The 17,668-nt window shown below is 35.8% G+C and overlaps 1 protein-coding gene across 18 annotated transcripts in view; it reads right to left on the minus strand.

Moving 5' to 3' along the window:
* SOX5 (SRY-box transcription factor 5) overlaps positions 1 to 17,668 on the minus strand; it is a 931,123-nt gene that overhangs the window by 216,792 nt on the left and 696,663 nt on the right. For all 18 annotated transcript variants that reach the window (XM_057491903.1, XM_057491902.1, XM_057491900.1 and 15 more), the window contains one exon: positions 2,161 to 2,247. In XM_057491903.1, the coding sequence (XP_057347886.1) occupies positions 2,161 to 2,247 (87 nt within the window). The remainder of the gene's footprint in view (positions 1 to 2,160; positions 2,248 to 17,668) is intronic.

A 17,668-nucleotide genomic window follows, 5' to 3' on the forward strand; every position in this document is an offset into this window, starting at 1 on the left:
CAGTGAGAACTGACCAGTGTAAATGGAGGAGGAAAGTTTCAATCCACAAGAAGACTCAGTAAATACTATGACGGCTGTAAACATCCTAACATACACAAAGATTCTATTCAAGTATGTTATTCTAAATTATCATTAACAAATCATCTAATAATTAAATAAGTTTGTATTTTTCAGATTAAAACAAAAAAGCTCACATTCATCCTTCCCTACCTCAGCCAAAAACAAGTGTGCAGGTATGTAGACTTACACCTTTATTTGCCTCATAAAAAATAGAGCCGCCAAACAGCTAAGCCATTGTTCTTGTCTAACTTCTGAGGTAGCATGAAAACCACATTCCTGGGCGCTATGTAATCACAGTGTCTGACCCCCCAAGAACCATTAAGTCAAATTCATGTACCCCCACAGGGCAGCACACTATTGTATCCTCTCCACTTTGTAGCCACCTATGAACAATGGATGGTGACAGCGATGTTCCCGGGGCAGTAACCCAGCACTCGGCCCCCAGTTTTCTGCCAAACCTGACCCGAGCACCTAATAACCACACCCTCAAGAGAAGAAAGATCTACAGTTCCTTTTAAAATGCATCAGAAAACAGGTGTTCGAACAGATCCAGAGGACAAGAACCAAACTTAGTCTCTGAATGTGAAGCTTAAAGAACTCAAAGACAGAAACTTCTTCTGTGACTGTACCGCAGCTCCCTGAACTAACCCCACAGCCAGCCTGAAAGGACAGCAGAGCCTCCTGCAGCTGATCGTCGCTGCTGCTGCTTTTAAGTGGGACTTGTGAGGAAAACGAGGGAGGGTGAAAATGTTTGTCCTCCAATGGGATGAGATCACAAGACTCGGAACAGGCCGCTTCCTCTGCTCTGGTCTCAGTTAGTACTTAGGTCAGAGGAGAATAAAGAACTGTGGAGAGTGCGTTCTATAGCTCAGGGACAAATGGGTTAAAAATCCAGCAAAATAACATAAAGGACCTATAATGCCTCAGGGAAGAAACTTCTCTGCTCTCTTTAAACTGTCTTCAAGCTCTTTACGGCATATTGATTATTATCTGTTTGAATTTGATTCCATTATAGGTTTTAGTTACTGACTTTGTTGATCAGAACCTATTTGTTACCTCACTACCCAGTCACACCTAATCATAGCCCGAACATAAGTAAACTATAAATAACATGGATGAAAAGTGAAATATTCAGTCAAACATTTTCTGAAAGGTTTTAAATACTGAGAGTTTAGTATCATGTACACCTAACACTGAAGACTGATCCCTGCTTTGTCTTTCTCTGGATGCTGTGATGTAGTAGAGCCTTAAGACAGAAATGCACACATACATACACATATGCACAAAAGTTACTTATGCACTTATTTCTACATGTATATTAATATAAATCTGGTGATATCTTAAGTATACATTCAGCCTCTATTAAAATATATGGAGTTATATATGACTAAATATTTTAATATTGATGAGTATTTCTTTTAAATTAATCCTTTAGAATTCAGAGGCAAAAAGTGTCCTACTGGCTACAAATCGAGAAGGGTAGATTGCCTTCTATGTTCTGAGAAATCACACTTTCAAGTTAATTGAAAGGATTATTTGATTCTATTTTTAATATGAGAAATGAAATCTTCTCTTTTTATTAGTAGAAGTTTATTAAGGTATGAATATTCAGTATCATCTGAAGTCCATATAGAATTTTCCTATTAGTTGTGGGTAATTCCTGACTCAAATAAAACCAAACCAAAACTGCTGCCCTTATTAATACAAAAGAACTTTTCATTAAGCTTTCCCCCATCATCACTTCTGGTTTTAAAGGTAGATTATGTACATTCATACATCTAGTATGTAGAATGCATAAAATCATTTCATAATAGGTAGTTTCCAATCCTGCTCACAAAGTAAATCATGTACATTTTTAAAAATCATGTCATAATGGGGCTATTTTATTAAAACAACATACCATTTACCCTATAAGGCACAAACAAAAAGTAAGTAAGAGCCCTGCTACAGCCACTTTCAAACTAGAAATAAGAAACACCAAAGACAGAGAATGCAACAGCCAGAGCAACTGGGGTCCGCAGCTCTTTATCACTCTTAATAGTCCTAAATATCAGTTTCATTTTGGGACATTTTGGATCAAAAGAATTGCAAACATATTACCTTTTATTTCACCAAAGTTCCCTGATCCCATTGCAAGAAGCTTGTCTTTCCAGTCCTTTGAGAGTAGCTTTTCAATACTGGGGGTTTCTAAGTAAAGAAAAAAAAAATGTAAGCAAATCAACATGAGTATCTGTACAATGGAGCTCATTAAAAGTCTATCTGCTGAGAATAAGGCCATCCCTATTGCGGACCTGGATCATAATGACTTCATCAACAAACTGATAACAGGGGAGGAAAAACGAGTGTGTTTTGTCACCTGCTGTTTCAAAATCATTAGCTTTTTTCCTCTTGCGGAACAAAGCCATACTAATTCTTCGTGACAATGGGTACGTATAAACCTGCAGTTCATTGTTTTTCAATTTGGTGAACGAATTCCTGCTATAATGGATGCTTGTCAATTTCAGGGTGTTAGTCTGCAGTCAAAAAATAATTATGTTGATAAAATGCAGAGTAAAAAAAGGCAAAGAATTAGCTCTTAAATCTGCTACATGTAATTATATCCCTCTGTGTGTTTACAATTACATCCACTCTATAATATGTGTTTAACATCGTGTGGTGGTAAGCACACTGTGGAAAGATTTGCCAGTACCGTGAACATTAAAAAAAAAAAAAGTTAGTATGAAAGAAGCTTTACAAAGATTGCAAAATCTAGAGAAGTGAGTAATGCCTACAATGGAAACCTGTTATTTGCTTATTTCAGATTTTTATCACACTCTTTTCAAATGCCCTGTATTGGGACAGGGCACATACATTTTAAAGAGCAAGGTTATGCTTTTTCTGGTATTTGTTTCTTTTTATCACATGGTATGTGACCTCCCCTTCTGTTTTAGATCCTAATGTATAGGTAAACATAAAATGCTAATAAAACCCCCAAACATTAAACTCAGTTCCAAACAATGTAATAGTATATTCTTGTCAGCATTTAGATGAGCACACAATCACAATGGCTTTCAGTGCCGCGATTAGCACCGCATTCAGTTCGAAAATGGAGTGTACTAAAAGATAAGTGTCCCAGGATGCGCCATCTAAATAACAATACCCACACTTATTATCTAGATCTAAGACACACACTGCCATTCTCCACATTGGTGTTTATGTGGATTTGTGTTTGTTCAGACATTTGTTTACCCCCTACCAGGAGCATAAAGGGAGTACATGTTAACTTATCAAAGGGACCGTCTGGCCTAGAGACCATAAGATTATTAGGAACTGGTTAATTTTCCTCACAGTAAAATGCATTTTAAAGCGTCTTCATCATCATCTTTGGCTAATGCAATCTACTTTTTTCAGACTCCCATCTCACAGCCATCAGCTCTCAGAGTCACAAAGCCTTGTGTGGAGTTTTCAGCAAAGCGGAGGTGAAATTTTCCTTGGCAAAAAGCTGTGACAATATGGAATGCTTCTTTTCTGGATGTCAAAATTTGTGGAAAACACACACGTACCACAAATATATAACATATCGTATATATCATACAAATATATATTATACATATCACAGCTACTGTGTGCACATTTACTAAGGAATGTGTGAAATGTACTTTTTGCCCCTTTCTAACAAAATACATATCTTCATTTCTCACATTGAAAGAAAATAAAAACCTTATTAACTTTTATTTTTCCTTAAAATATCCCTACTTCTACATTATATTATTTTGAATGTGGTAATGCTATTCGTATAAGTAATAAAATGGATTAAACATCTCACTGTAATCAATATTTCTGTTCACTGAGGCTTTAAAAGTAACTTTAAAACACTTCTGCAAGGATTTCCCATGTTTCTACATTCCCCGTAAACACTTTGTGGGCGAAATCATTTCTTAAACCTTATCAGAGTAGGTCAAACAAACACCACTGTTTCTTTTTTCCAGCACTCTACAAAAATTCTTGAGTAGCATGTAAACAGGGCACAGCCAATATGGTATTTGCAATAGAGTACTGTCAGTCATTAAAAGCTAACAAACCTTGGCAAAGCAGGAATGCAGCAATAGAAATCTATTGTGCACTAACAATAGGCCCCTGAACCTCCCAGCACCAAAAGCAGACCATTTTACTTTTAAGGAGGCTATTGTCTGCAAAGTCCATGACAAAGCTATTCCCCTGCGGCTAGACAAAATATTCGCTGTAGTGTGCTCATAAAGAAACAGAAGTCTTCTGTCTAAGTTGCGGAGTTAAAGAAACAGCCTGGATTTCTGAAACCTGCAGAACGTTCTTGGCCTCTTTATTAGCCTGCATAAAGATATAAGGTTCATACTCAGAGCCACATTTTTCAAGCTCCTCACTTGTAATATATACGCTACAGAAAAAGAGTAACTTCTTTAAGACCAAGTCGTTTGGAAGGTGTAAAATCAGAAACATATCTAACATGGGATTGTCATGTCTGTGGATGAATAGACACCAGGACTTGCAATATGGATGAGGCGTAAACCTTAAGTTCAGATTCAATAAACACTTATGGGGGCAGCCAATGTGCCCTGAACTATGCCAGAGGCTTTACCTGTATTCTCTCACTTCATCATAGTGAACAAGTGAAGACTCACATTTTGCTATTATAGCCATTTTACGGGTTAAAAAAAAGTGAAAAGAAGAAAAGGACTTGCCCGCAGTGCAACAAAACGTAATGGGCAAAGTTGAGTTTTGAACTAGTTTTTTTTTTTTGCCTACAGATTTTTGTTACCGACAATGAAATGCCAATAGTGGTTACAACTTTGAGGGCTAAGGGCTAAGCACTGTGCCAGGTCCTTCACACGTGTTATCTCAAACTTCTCACAATAATCTCCTGAATTAGATACTGGTATCTCCGTTTCACCACATAAGACACCAAAGCTGAAGAAAAGACAGTGACATGCCTAATGGAGCTAATAAGCTCGCCCGGATGGCTCCCAAAGCCTTTCTCTTTCTAGTACACAAACACTACTTCCTTTAAGCAGGAAAACAGTTCTGGGTAGCCAGAAAAGCTACTACTGTCATTAACTTTACCAGATGGATGAAGTAAAAAGGGTAACTGAAGGGATAAACGGAATTTCCCAGGGTGACATGTATTATAAGCACTACGAGGACACTACGAGCTAAGCTTTCTGACAGTTCTCATTTTGTTCAGGATGTAGTTCCACTATATGACTTTGCATTTTAGAATTTTAGACAATTTAAGGAAAAGCTATGACCATATAGTAGAGACCTACACAATGAAAATATATTCATATAGTGGAAGGACTATCGGGCTATCAGTTAAACAATCTGGGTTCTCACCAAGATTGGCACTGGCTAGCTCGGGGGTACCGAAGGCACTGTCATTCCACCTGTCTCACCACCTCTGCATCTGAATTATTGTAAAACAAGCTTTAAGCAAATCCATATCCAGCATTCTACCAACTGCTACTATTTCAGTTTGTTTCCATTGGTAGCTCATGGAGAAGCTGTAAGAAATGATTTCACTATAATGGACAAAATGTATGGACACACCCAATGACTGAGTTTCTCTGAAAATGGCGAAGATCCCATAGAATATAAGTGATTAGCACTATAAAAGACCAAATGGCAAAATCCCAATATTTACAATACACCTGTTTGTTAATGTGCAAAAATGATTAAAGTGAAATTTGACACAATTATGTAAGTGCGACTTCCATGCTTATAGAGTAGAAAAGATAGTAGTTATCTATCAAATATTCCATTTTCTAAAATGCAATGTTGTTTTAAGAAATCCATGTAAAATTGTTTTTTATACTGTGAGTATGGCATGTTTGTGGATGGAGTGATTTCATAATGTTCAAATTCTGGATTAACCATTATTTTCATGTTAAGATGTGTCATAGTTTTACTCCAAACACGTTTAAAGATTCTCCTGAGATTTACTTCTCCCAAGCACTGGAATATCATGATTGCCAATGAAATAAAAGCTAGGGTTCTCTATATTAAAATAAGGAGGACAGAGAAAAGGAGTTATTACTGACCGAATTGCATTTCAGTTTACAGAATGCTGTCAGATTCCACAATTTTGTCAATGGTATACGTTATTATATCCATTTTTCAGATAAGGAAACTAAGGCTCAGAAACATGTTCTGACCAGCATCCCCTAGGCAGAAAGTGGAGCAGATGGAATAACAAACCAGGGCCTCATAATTCAAGGATCTGTGCCTTTAGGGGAAAGGTAATTATGTAAATATTTTAAAAGAGAGAATACAATAAATGTTAAATAATAAGCTAGAAGATATATTAGAGAGAAATGAAAGATATCCTTATTAGTCAACCTATTAATATTAAGTTGATTCTAATTGGATTACTTTTGTCTCTTTCTGCCATCAGGACCCTTTTGATACGTTTGCTTGCTTTTCCCTTCTCACCCTTGCCTCTTTTGCTCACATATGCTTCTTCACATCAATGCCTGTGGCAATCCCCACCAGTGAATGGCCCCCCCAACTGTGCCAGCCATTGTTACAACAGCATCCTGCCTCTTTAGGGCCTGTTCATTCCCTGTAACTCTCACTCCTTTTTCCCTCCAGTGCCAAATACTCTTAAGACTGACTCCCCTCATCTGGAACAATGAGACCTAGAGACTCACGCCAACATATTGTAATTCTCCAACAAGCTGCCGGTGCCAAAAATTAAACCACATTCGCTCCAGTGCAGTAGCTTTACACACAAGCTCAGGTTTTTGCTTTGTGTTTATGTAGGGTTTTTTTCCCTTAATCTCCCTTGAGCTGCAGTGGCAGAGCTCATTGAAAAATCGAACAAGCAAAAGAAATATGTATGTATAATATCTGACTTTTTAAACAAAGTCCCAGGAGTTAGGTCACACCAAATCTATCAGTGTTTATACTTTAATTTTGTAGCTTACACTAAGCGGTGTTATTCCTGACATGTGATAGGGTGCACATTTAGGGATGAGAGTCGTCCCTTGGAAGGAACAATGATATGGCTGAACCTCAAAATATAACAATAGCTCCTTTGAAGTTAAGAGGCAAAAGTGTATGTAGATTATTCATGTCATAGAATCAGAATTTTAAAACTGGAAGGTTCCTTAGGAATCATAATAGATAAGCATTTCATAAAAGTAATTTACTAAGACATATATTGGAGATAAATGGAACATAAATTGCTCCGGTACTTAAATCTAAAACAGACAAACAAGCATTCCATTGTCGTGTAAATATAATTAGCATTAAACAAATTTATGTTTCTGTTCTACAAGATTTAGACCTTTTTATGTGGTAACACACTGTCAATTTTTAAGTGAGTTGTGGATTATATAGTATTATTTAAATATTTGACCAAAGAAATCACGTTAGGAGATGACTGGCTCAATGTGACTTGGATAATAACTGTTCTAGACCAAACTCTTCATTTTACAGACTGAAAATTGCAAATTAAGGTTAAAACTTACCTAAGATCATAAATCTAATTAATGATAAATGCAGGATTTGAAGACTAACTCCTAGTCCACTGTTCTTTTCAATATACCACATACCACAACAAGGTCTTTCAACAAACAGTCAAAGTTCAAAAATGAAACATGAGTCCAGTTTTATTCACCTCATCTAATTTTAGACAATGATTATATGATTGGTGGGTTTGGGTAGCTAATCTCTGTTAGAATTAGGGTCTGTTAACTGACATCTTTCATTTAATGGCCAGCACAAAACTGAAGAATAAATGCAAGTTAGGGTACTTGGCAAAATATTTTTTTCTTCAAAAACCTAATTACAGTCAGTATGTTGCTACTTAATTATTCAATCACTAAAAAGATTATTTTGAGGTATGATTGGGCTGAATCTGGAACTCATGTATCAGTAAGAAGAGTTCAATTCAATTTGAACAACAGCTGCATGTCTAGACAGCATTTGGGGCAAATATGAAACAACGCAATAGAAGTAATGTAAAGACTTTTATACATCTAGAAAGTTATTGGTGCACTAAAGATCAGTAGGCCTTGTAATAGTCCTACTAGCCAAGCACTACAGATAGTCTGCCACTAGAAATGTGAAATTCTTCTAGGAAATGTTAAAAAATAACACATACCACGACACACAGAAGAAACACATCTGAAATTCCAAAACATTAGGATTTCAGTAAGCCTCATTTTTATACGTAATTATCCTGAAGTGAATTTAAGCTCTAGAAATACTTTACTTTTAGTAGTGCCAAAATACTTATTTGTTTCCACTCAAAAGAGTTGTTAACAGAAAAAAAGTCTCTGGCCTTCTGACTCAAGTTTTGAAATTTTTAATGTGCAATCAATGTTTGGAACATTGAAATATTTAAATCATTACTCACAAGCTTACATGTTCTCGTTGCACAAGCTGAAACTATTAACACACCTGCTCAGTTATATTCAATCTTATAACACAACTTAGAAGAATATTTTTATTGCATGATGAAATACTCCATAATCAATATGATGTAACTGTTATATAACACTAACCCTGGGTTTACCCTAGGTGTAGAAAATATAGATGGTCCTGTAGTTTCTACAAAAAAAAAAATGTTCATTAAAAGACAGACTTATGAAACTATCAAAGCTTTATCCATTCCATTCAGAAAGTAAGAGCATTTTCATGTATGGTCCACAACTATTTTTCTCTGTTGTTCTTTCAAATATTTGATCCCAGCAAGAATAACTCAAGTAATTTGAGGGCAGCATTTCAACTAGTAATTGCAAAGAGTTATTCCTTGTGTACAAAATCTTTCATGTTTCATTACTAATGATAAAAACATAATAATTTAATGTCATTCAATCTGACTCCACCACTTTCCAGTTTTGTGACCTTTGGGAAGTAACAACCTCTGTATGCCTCAATTTACTCATCCATAAAAAGGGACCATAACTGCACCTATCTCATATGATGGTCAAAAGAATAAATGATATCATTTATACAAAGCATTTAAAATGGTACTGGGTACCCAGTAACACTTTAAAATGTTGACTAACATTATAACCACAACTTAGTACACAACAACCCATGAGAACTACTTCAAAAAATTAAATTAAATGTATATTCATATGCTTCACTTTGCCAGTTACTAAAAAATACTCAGATATCAAAAGCCTCATCAAAGGGTATTAGTTCCACCTCTACACATTTTTATGATAATGACCCACCACCCTTAGGTTCATTGGTTATCTATCATTCCTATGAATTTTTCAGCCAGTCCCTGTCAATAAAGATGACACATATCTTTGCATTTGGACAAATGGTAACTATACTTATCATGGTGAGCATTTCACAGTGTAAATAATTGTTGAATCACTGCTGTAGACCTGAAACTAATATAATATTGTGTGTCAACCATATTTTAAAAAATATATATGATACAGAAGGAGGTGTAGTAAAATGAAGACCAAGGACAGGGGGCACTTCCTTTAGGTCAATGTATGAATTTTCCCAAATGGCACTGGCATATAAAAATACTCAACTAACCTTTGCCTGATCTTTTTTTTTTTCTTTCTTGACAGTTGTCTTTCTAACTTCCCAAAGGTTCTATTAGGTCCTCAACAATAGCTAAAGCTTTTAAGCCAGTGCTGTTGACAAGTGAAAGGGAACAACAAATCGTTTTGTAGGGCTCTTTTCCCAGGGTCACTCAACCAATGGTAATAGTTATTATTTTTATTTATTAGCACTGTAGCCCTGTCCTCTGTCATGGCTAACTCACCCCAACCCCCATGACAGCAAAAGCATTTTAACTTTTAATAAAAATGGGAGAGTGCAAGCACTGCAGTGTGAGGCTCTTTCAGTAAAGTGCACAGCTAATGAATATTGTCCATTTGTATCCAAATAATTTATGATGTCAGCAAAGCGTGGGTGGGGAAATGTGAATTAACTTCTAGCCATTAGCTACAATGAAAGGAGTGAGAGTGAAGAATAGGAGGAAGCAAAGGGGTTGCTAAGGCAAGAGGGGTGGGAGAGAAAAGCAGAAATAATTTGATAGAAAGTAAGCTGGGAGCGAGATCTTTATGATGTATCAATACTAGTCAACTTATAAAAGTTAAAATATTTTTCATAAAAGATTTTCATGACTAATTTTACTATTTCAGCCATCAAAGAACCAACCTTCTCAGAGACCAATTGTAACAAATCTTTTATTGCCATATATTATATTTGAAACAGTATTTTCTCAAATGTGTATATGTGAGATAGAACAAGAAGGGAAAAGTAGAAGACAAGCATAAGATCTAAATTATAACAGAAGGTATTTGAAGGTCAGGCACATTTAAAACAAAGTCTTCATTTTTCAAGACAAATTTATAAACAAACAGGAACAGTTTAGGATAATTCAAACACATAATGGCTTAGTAAAGATGAGTACACATAGCTCTAAGCAAATTACATATGCCTATTGATATATTTAAGAAAACAATTACCTAAATATGTATTTGAATTATAAATGAAGCAATTATCTTACTATAAAAGAGTGTATTCACATAATCATCCATTTATTTAGATATCTAGATCAAGCTAAGATGAAAATTAATGATCATATTTGTACAATTTCGTTGTTTAAAATTGTGAAAGTGGGTGGTAGAGATGATAAAGGAGATACAAAAAGCATAGAAATAGAAAATCACTTAACATAAATTAGGATAAGAATTCCAATACTTTAAAAATATGACAGAATGTTTTACCACTGGAAGTGAGAATTAAAGCGCACAGAGCCTGATGCTAAACCACTACACATCCTGAATCTTCTCTATCACAACATATGTGAAAACAAATCGCAATCTCAGCTTGCCAGATGCCTGAAAAGATATGAACAATAAAAACTGACATGATTCATATGATAACTCAGGGATTGTGATATGCAGGTAGTTGAACAGTTGAGCTGAAAAACTACTTATAATTCAAATTATATTTTTATGTTCTAATACACAGTATGAGATTTTTAAAATTAAGAAAAATATCCTCTGTTTGCTTAACATCATATATTTAAATTTGCACATAGCCTTCTCAACCAAAGTAGTCCATCTGCCTTAACAACTTGTTATATTCGGTCTCTCATAACCTTTCAAGGATTTTTGGATTGTGTCATTTTTAGAGCAATTTGAGGTGAGAAAATACAATAGTTTTATTGACAAAATAGCAACTAATTTTCAAAGCTTAGACACAATCTAATACAATGAAACCTACAGTTATGTGTTAGCTATGATATGCTGTGATCCCTAAAATTGCAGAAAAGCAAAAAAAAAAAAAAAAGAAAATCAACCTGTAACAGTTCTCTTTAAGAACTGTTTCATTTAAGGAAGAACATATGAAAGAAGGTAAGCAGGAAAACGGGAAGCAAATGAAAAAGAAAAGAAGTTTGGATAAGCAGAAAAATGACAAGCATAGTTTGGTTTTCACTTTTCTCCTATTAGCAGAGATACGCCATTCTCAATGTTAAAGTCAGTGGGTATAAAATTGGGCATGTGCAATGTATTGGCATATTCACTTAATTTCTGAATTGAATGAATGTACATAATTATTGTCATTGTTTTTACTGCCATAAAATATTATTAAAGCTATCAGACTGCTTAAAAAATATGTATGTCATATATGGATGCTGCCATTTTCCTTAGTTTGCACAATTCACACACACGTACATGCACGCTCACACACAAGATTGGGAGGCACCACATTCTGTCCATTTATTCATTCATTTATCTAACGATCATCTATTAATCTGTTACTGTGGCACTGTGTTAGGCACTAAGACACAGCCTCTGCACAAAGTGCCCATCTCCTGGCGAATGTGTAGACTGGCAGGGACCCGACACTAAACCTTTGGCTCAAGTTGCTAACGTGTCACTGACTTGCTCTCCTGTTGTTTCATGTATTGAAGTAAAAGTAAAGAGGACAATGCCTTATTTAAATTATTACATTAATGAATAGTAAATGTACTAGAAGATTTTTTTCTAAATGCTACTACAGTGCTATTGACATAGAGTTCTAAAACAGCCTTCTGCTTACCAATGGAACCTGCTGTAAAACAATTCTACGAGGCAGGAATTTCTGGAAAGGGGGCCAATTTATCATCTTGTCCATAATTATGAAAATAATATGAATTAAATCATGCTAAAAATACAAAGTTAAATTAAAAGGTTAAGTATATGGTTAAGAATAGTGGAGTAGATTTTTTCAACAAATAGTATGTACTACATGTTTTTCCAGGCATTGAGGGAGGGGGAGTTAAAAAGAGCAAAACAGAAGTGGACTCCATCCACCTAGAGTTCATATCATAGGGAAAGTTCCTTAAAATGCAAAATTCCAGGGCTAGTGGAGAATGTGGCTCTTTGTATCTTCATTGAGTCCCAGGAATCTGCAGTTTTCCATGACTTGAGGTAATTGTGTTGATGAGTAAGCACTGATTCAGGGTATAAAAATACAGAAGAAAACATTCTATTAAATATTCAGGTCTCTGAATTGGAAACATTTTTTAAGTGTATCAGATTTGAAGTAGAATCTATTGAGTTCCTCTTAGAAAAGTAAAAGAATTTTACTGACACCACAGTATCATTTGAGTGGAAATGGAAACATTATCAACTAAAAAAAATTGAAATATAGCTCAATCTATTTCTATTTTACAGTAGATAGGGAAATGTAGCACTTCAAATGAAAAAAAAATCACAATAAAATCCAATGTACTACCAGGAGCTAATATATATATTTTGTTTATTCAAAAGGGGACAAAATGAAGAATTATTCCTGGAGTATTACAAATATTTTGTTTAAAAATCTTAAACAAGGCACCATGAATCATGTGACCATGTGTTAGAAATATGATTATATTCTCCAACATAATGTACTACATACATAAGATGAGATGTACATACGTTTATGTAAGTGGCAAAGAGAAAAGAGAAACTCGCTGAGATGTCAGTCAAAGGACAAGGCCATCCTTGTCATTAGAATGGTAGAGAACTCAGGTGGGATAGGTTCAGAGAAGAATGGTGGATTAATTTTAGAAGGAATTTGGTAAATCAGACTAGGATAAATATCCCCATTACTCATCAAAAGGAATGGCAGGATGACAAATGACTAATAATGGAAAGTTTGTTAAAGGTAGAAAATAAAATAATCTATACCTTGAATATAATTAACATGCATTTCTACAGCACAGTAGCATTTTCAGAGCATATTTTCTAACATTCTTAAAAACATCAGTAACATCTATAGAATCATATCTTAAATATAATAACTGAGAGGAAAATGTGACACATCAATATTTGAAAGGGTAAAGAAATATCCAGAGAGAGAGGCAATAGTAGGAGACAGAAATCTGTTGAATATTCCTTTCTCCTGTGCACAGCTTTCCAGAGGTAATCATTGAACCATTTCACTGTCATGTATGTATTAAATGATAAAGAGACACATATGGCCTAAATCTTTCTCTTTCACATATACATATATTTAGTACAATTAATATATTCTTATATATGTTTTGAACTCACTTATCTCATTAGAAATCTATCTGAGGAGAAAAATGGGTGGGGGTGGGAGGGCTTCAGGGATGTTCGCTGTACTATGATGTGTATTCAAGGCTTTCCTAATGAGTCACTGATTTAAGAGAATGAAATTTTAAAAGGTAGGAAAGTGTGTATTGGAAATAGCCTAGGGATTTTGGTAAAGTACCACGAAATACCTGCAGTTGAAAAATTAAGATATAGGTCAGTATTTCATCCCCAAAGGATGGCTGAATCCAGTAAAATGATAGACCACCCAATTTTGTGACCTGGGGGTCGGAGAGCAAGCTTTTACAAACTTGCAAATGCTCTTTGAAAAGCCACAAAGGTCTGTGTTCCACATGTCAGAAGTTCTAAAGTGTTTATACCTCTGGGAATTTTCCCCGAGGGACATGAAAACCCCCAGGGAGCTGCCACCACCATTCTCACGAAAAGGTGCCGAGTGTGAGTGGACCCCCAGGGTCTCTGACAGGACACCAGACCTCCCCCTCCAGAGTGAACACAGGCATGAAAACTGAAGACAGTTTCAAAAAAGGCTTCACAGCTCTCAGCCATTTGGAAAAATCCCACAGTTCTTCCAGGAAGAAGATTCAGATAAAACATTGTTAATAATTATGATACATGAGAAACACATTGAATCATTCTTATAACTTAAAGTGCTCCTATAATAGAAGTTGAGATCTTCAGTTAAATGACAAGCGTTTCATAAAAATTGCTCCGACTGTGGTAGTTGCCTCTCTATCTGATCTTAGTTGCAGAAGGCAAACAAGGGATGGCAAGAAATTTGTAAACTACACTTGAAAGTCACTGCAATACATGTGTAATCGTCAAAATTGATCTTTATTACTTGACAGGGGTGAATATTAAGTTTAGGTACGTTATTACCTAAAAATATGTTTATGAAATTAAAAAAAAAAGAAAGGAAGCATTCCATTTCTAAAAAGAGGAAGGGAAAACATCACTGTTGCACAGCTATCAAAGAACAAGAGAGAAATTACTTAGTTTAACGGGGGATTAAATTCTTTACAAGAGTATCTCCAAAATTTATAATGTACATGAAAGTAGATACATAATCTAACAGGTTTTCTCCTATTATACAGTAAGTATCAATTTATTATCTTAGTTTGTAATTCTAGAAGTAAAACCTGGGTTATTTATTTTCCTCTCTTTGCTTATCAGCAAATTGTTCAGCTTATAGCCCAGCACCCTCAAAATTATAAAGCAGTGAAGCCAAATCTCAAAACATGTGAAGACTTCTGAGCCAAACGAAGCTGTATAAAAACTAAAAACCCACACCTTTAAAAAGATAACTTGATTTGAGTTGAATTGAAACCCTTGTTTTCATGCATATTTCAGCCTTTCTATTTTTGTTGTGACACAGAAAGTGCCTAAAAAGTAATGATCAGTAAGGTTTCACAGCACGAAGGGGAAAAACAATAGGAAGAAAAAAGGTTTATTCCCCACTATCTGAATTACATTTCGGTATTTCTCAATGGGGCTACTACCAAATCCTTTAAGCCCACCAGCCTCTTAACGTACATTAAATTAATGAGCATCCATTCTTCACCAGCAGCTCTATAGGCTCTTCAGTTGGACACCTACAATTGACTAAATTACAAGCAGTGACCTAGGGGGGACATCTGTTTGTTATATACAATACTGCCTTATAATAGAAACTAGAAAAATATTTGGGAGATTAAGATGATAAGATATATGTTGAATTGTATTTTCTGGGGTTAATAGGGGCCGGTTTACAGTTCTGTGATCTTCTCTTTACCAATACAAGCTCCTAGTTCCCCATCAGGAAGTAAGGCCTCCCCAGAGCAACATTATGAAATACAATACTTATGGACAGTCCAGTGCCAAGAGGTCTCTCTTATGCCATGATACTCACTACCTCCATACGATACTTTTATTAAGCCTCAAATACATTCAGCTTGATTATAATCCATTTTTTTTACACCACCACCTTCTTACTAATAATGCTCATAACACTGGGCTCCCAGGGATGGACTTATAATGAGATAGCAAGGTGTATTTTCCATTTAAGGGCTCTGTTGGAGTTTTTATAGTGCTTTTCCTCATATATTACAAGTTAAATGCTCTCTTTATTTTTATGTTTGCCTCACAATAGCCAGTCCCTTTTCAATGATTAATTTTCTGTTCAAAACAATTTGCTTCTTTTCTTTTGTCCTGTCACAGTGTCAGAACTACCTCTTTTCTCTTTCTTCATCCACTACAGAAACTCACCTCCTTTCCCCACCCCCACTGGAGACCACTACCTTCTAGTCTCCAAATGCTTTTTAGTGACATATAGTCCAAAATATTTAGGAGCCCCCACCCCCACCCCAACCCCCACAGGGGGCAACTCAATTAATGAAAACAAAGCCCTGAATGATCAAGGCCATAACTGAACCAAGAAGTACTATAGCCATTTATATTATATGACCTCAGCAGTCTCCTGATTGAATTGCAACCCTGCATTAAATCAAACACTATGTGTTGTGTGTGTGATTTTATAAATGCTGGGTGTGTGAGTTGGAATCAGGGAGGTGAGGGGGGTGGCAAAGAGATCATAAATACTCTTAAGAAAAAAAATTCGCCATTTAGAGTATATTTGGTTTTCTGTTTTTTAACATGCTTTTTACTTTGTTTTGGAACTCAGACGCATTTTGTGAAATCCTCTGAACTGATATTTCCAGTGTATGTTTAAACAACAGAAATAATGGAAGCATAATTGATTGCAGCTGGGAACTGTCACCCTATCAGTAAGCAGCACCTAACTGGCAAATACCACAAGCTCGTTACAGATGCCTTTATGAATCGGACAGTGTGAGAAGACTGGACATTCTTTATACCACACACTCAAATCAAAATCTTCCCGGATTTATTTCTCAAATTTTACTAGACTAGAAACACTAAGTGGTTAGTCTGTTGGCTCCCATCCAGTGTGTCTGGGCAAAGAAGGTGGGGTACTCGCTTCATAACGTTAAATACGAGCAGGTTTATAAACACACTCTATCTTTCAGTTGGGAAGGAGATAGTCAATAAAAACAATCTGCTCAGTACACGAACATTTATAGGAGAAAGGAGGAAAAAGTAAAATTATCTTATTTTGAAACCCATTTTGTGAATCAAATTACTCTAAATTTCTCCATACATATCATATTCTAATCAGGGACTACCAAGGTTCAATTCTTATCTAGAAGCAGGCTTTTGTATCATTCTTTAAGTTCATTTACTTAACTCAGACTTTCCCCAAAAAGGAGAAAAAAAAGAAAGAGAAAAAAAGGAAAACTAATAACTCCACATTAACTCACTAAGAGAAAGGCTACAGTAAGTCCCTTTTCCTATTTTCTTATATTTGTGTAGCTGTTAGACATTTTGCAAAGGAGGGGAGTACCAGCCAGCCTTTCACAACAAAAGACCCACTGTCACTGAGCCAGTCCCAGACATGGTGGAAACCAGCCCACAGGAAAAGGCCTGGCTCCAGTGTTAGGCCCCGGCCGAGTACAGTCACTATATTCACTCAAATTGGCAACAGGTCTCAGTGTTCCTGGCTTTGAGCTGTGAACAAGGGTCGGGATTGAATAACCAATTATACAACCGCTGACTGAGTTTATCCAAGGTTTGCAAACTGCTATAATGGCCCAGTATTCAACCAACTGTTTTATCCTTTTCCAGGTATAGTGTCATATCTCCCCTTGTGCTCCATTTACATGTCACTTTATTACATACATCCATTAAAAAGGTTAATACAGTGTCACATTCAATGCCTACATGCTGCCTTACAGGAGTTCTGCTTCTCTCTGGGGCATTTCATATAGACACCTTTCTCTGTCTTTCACTTTCTCCCTGGAAGCTGAACCAAGTTTCTGTCAAGACTACAGAACAGTGGATGAAAGAACAGTAGCCAAATGGCAACAGTTTCAAAAATACTCCTTATACTAATAGGCTGTTTTAACTCACCTTGGTATATTTGAAATGTGAAAATTCTCAAGTGTGGCAGTTCAGACTAGCAGCCGGATCTGAGATGCTCATACAAATTTATCCAAATGTGTCTCCCCCTTTGCCAA

This window comes from Manis pentadactyla, chromosome 14 (assembly GCF_030020395.1).
Source record: "Manis pentadactyla isolate mManPen7 chromosome 14, mManPen7.hap1, whole genome shotgun sequence".
In the NCBI taxonomy this organism is placed as follows: Eukaryota; Metazoa; Chordata; class Mammalia; order Pholidota; family Manidae; genus Manis; species Manis pentadactyla.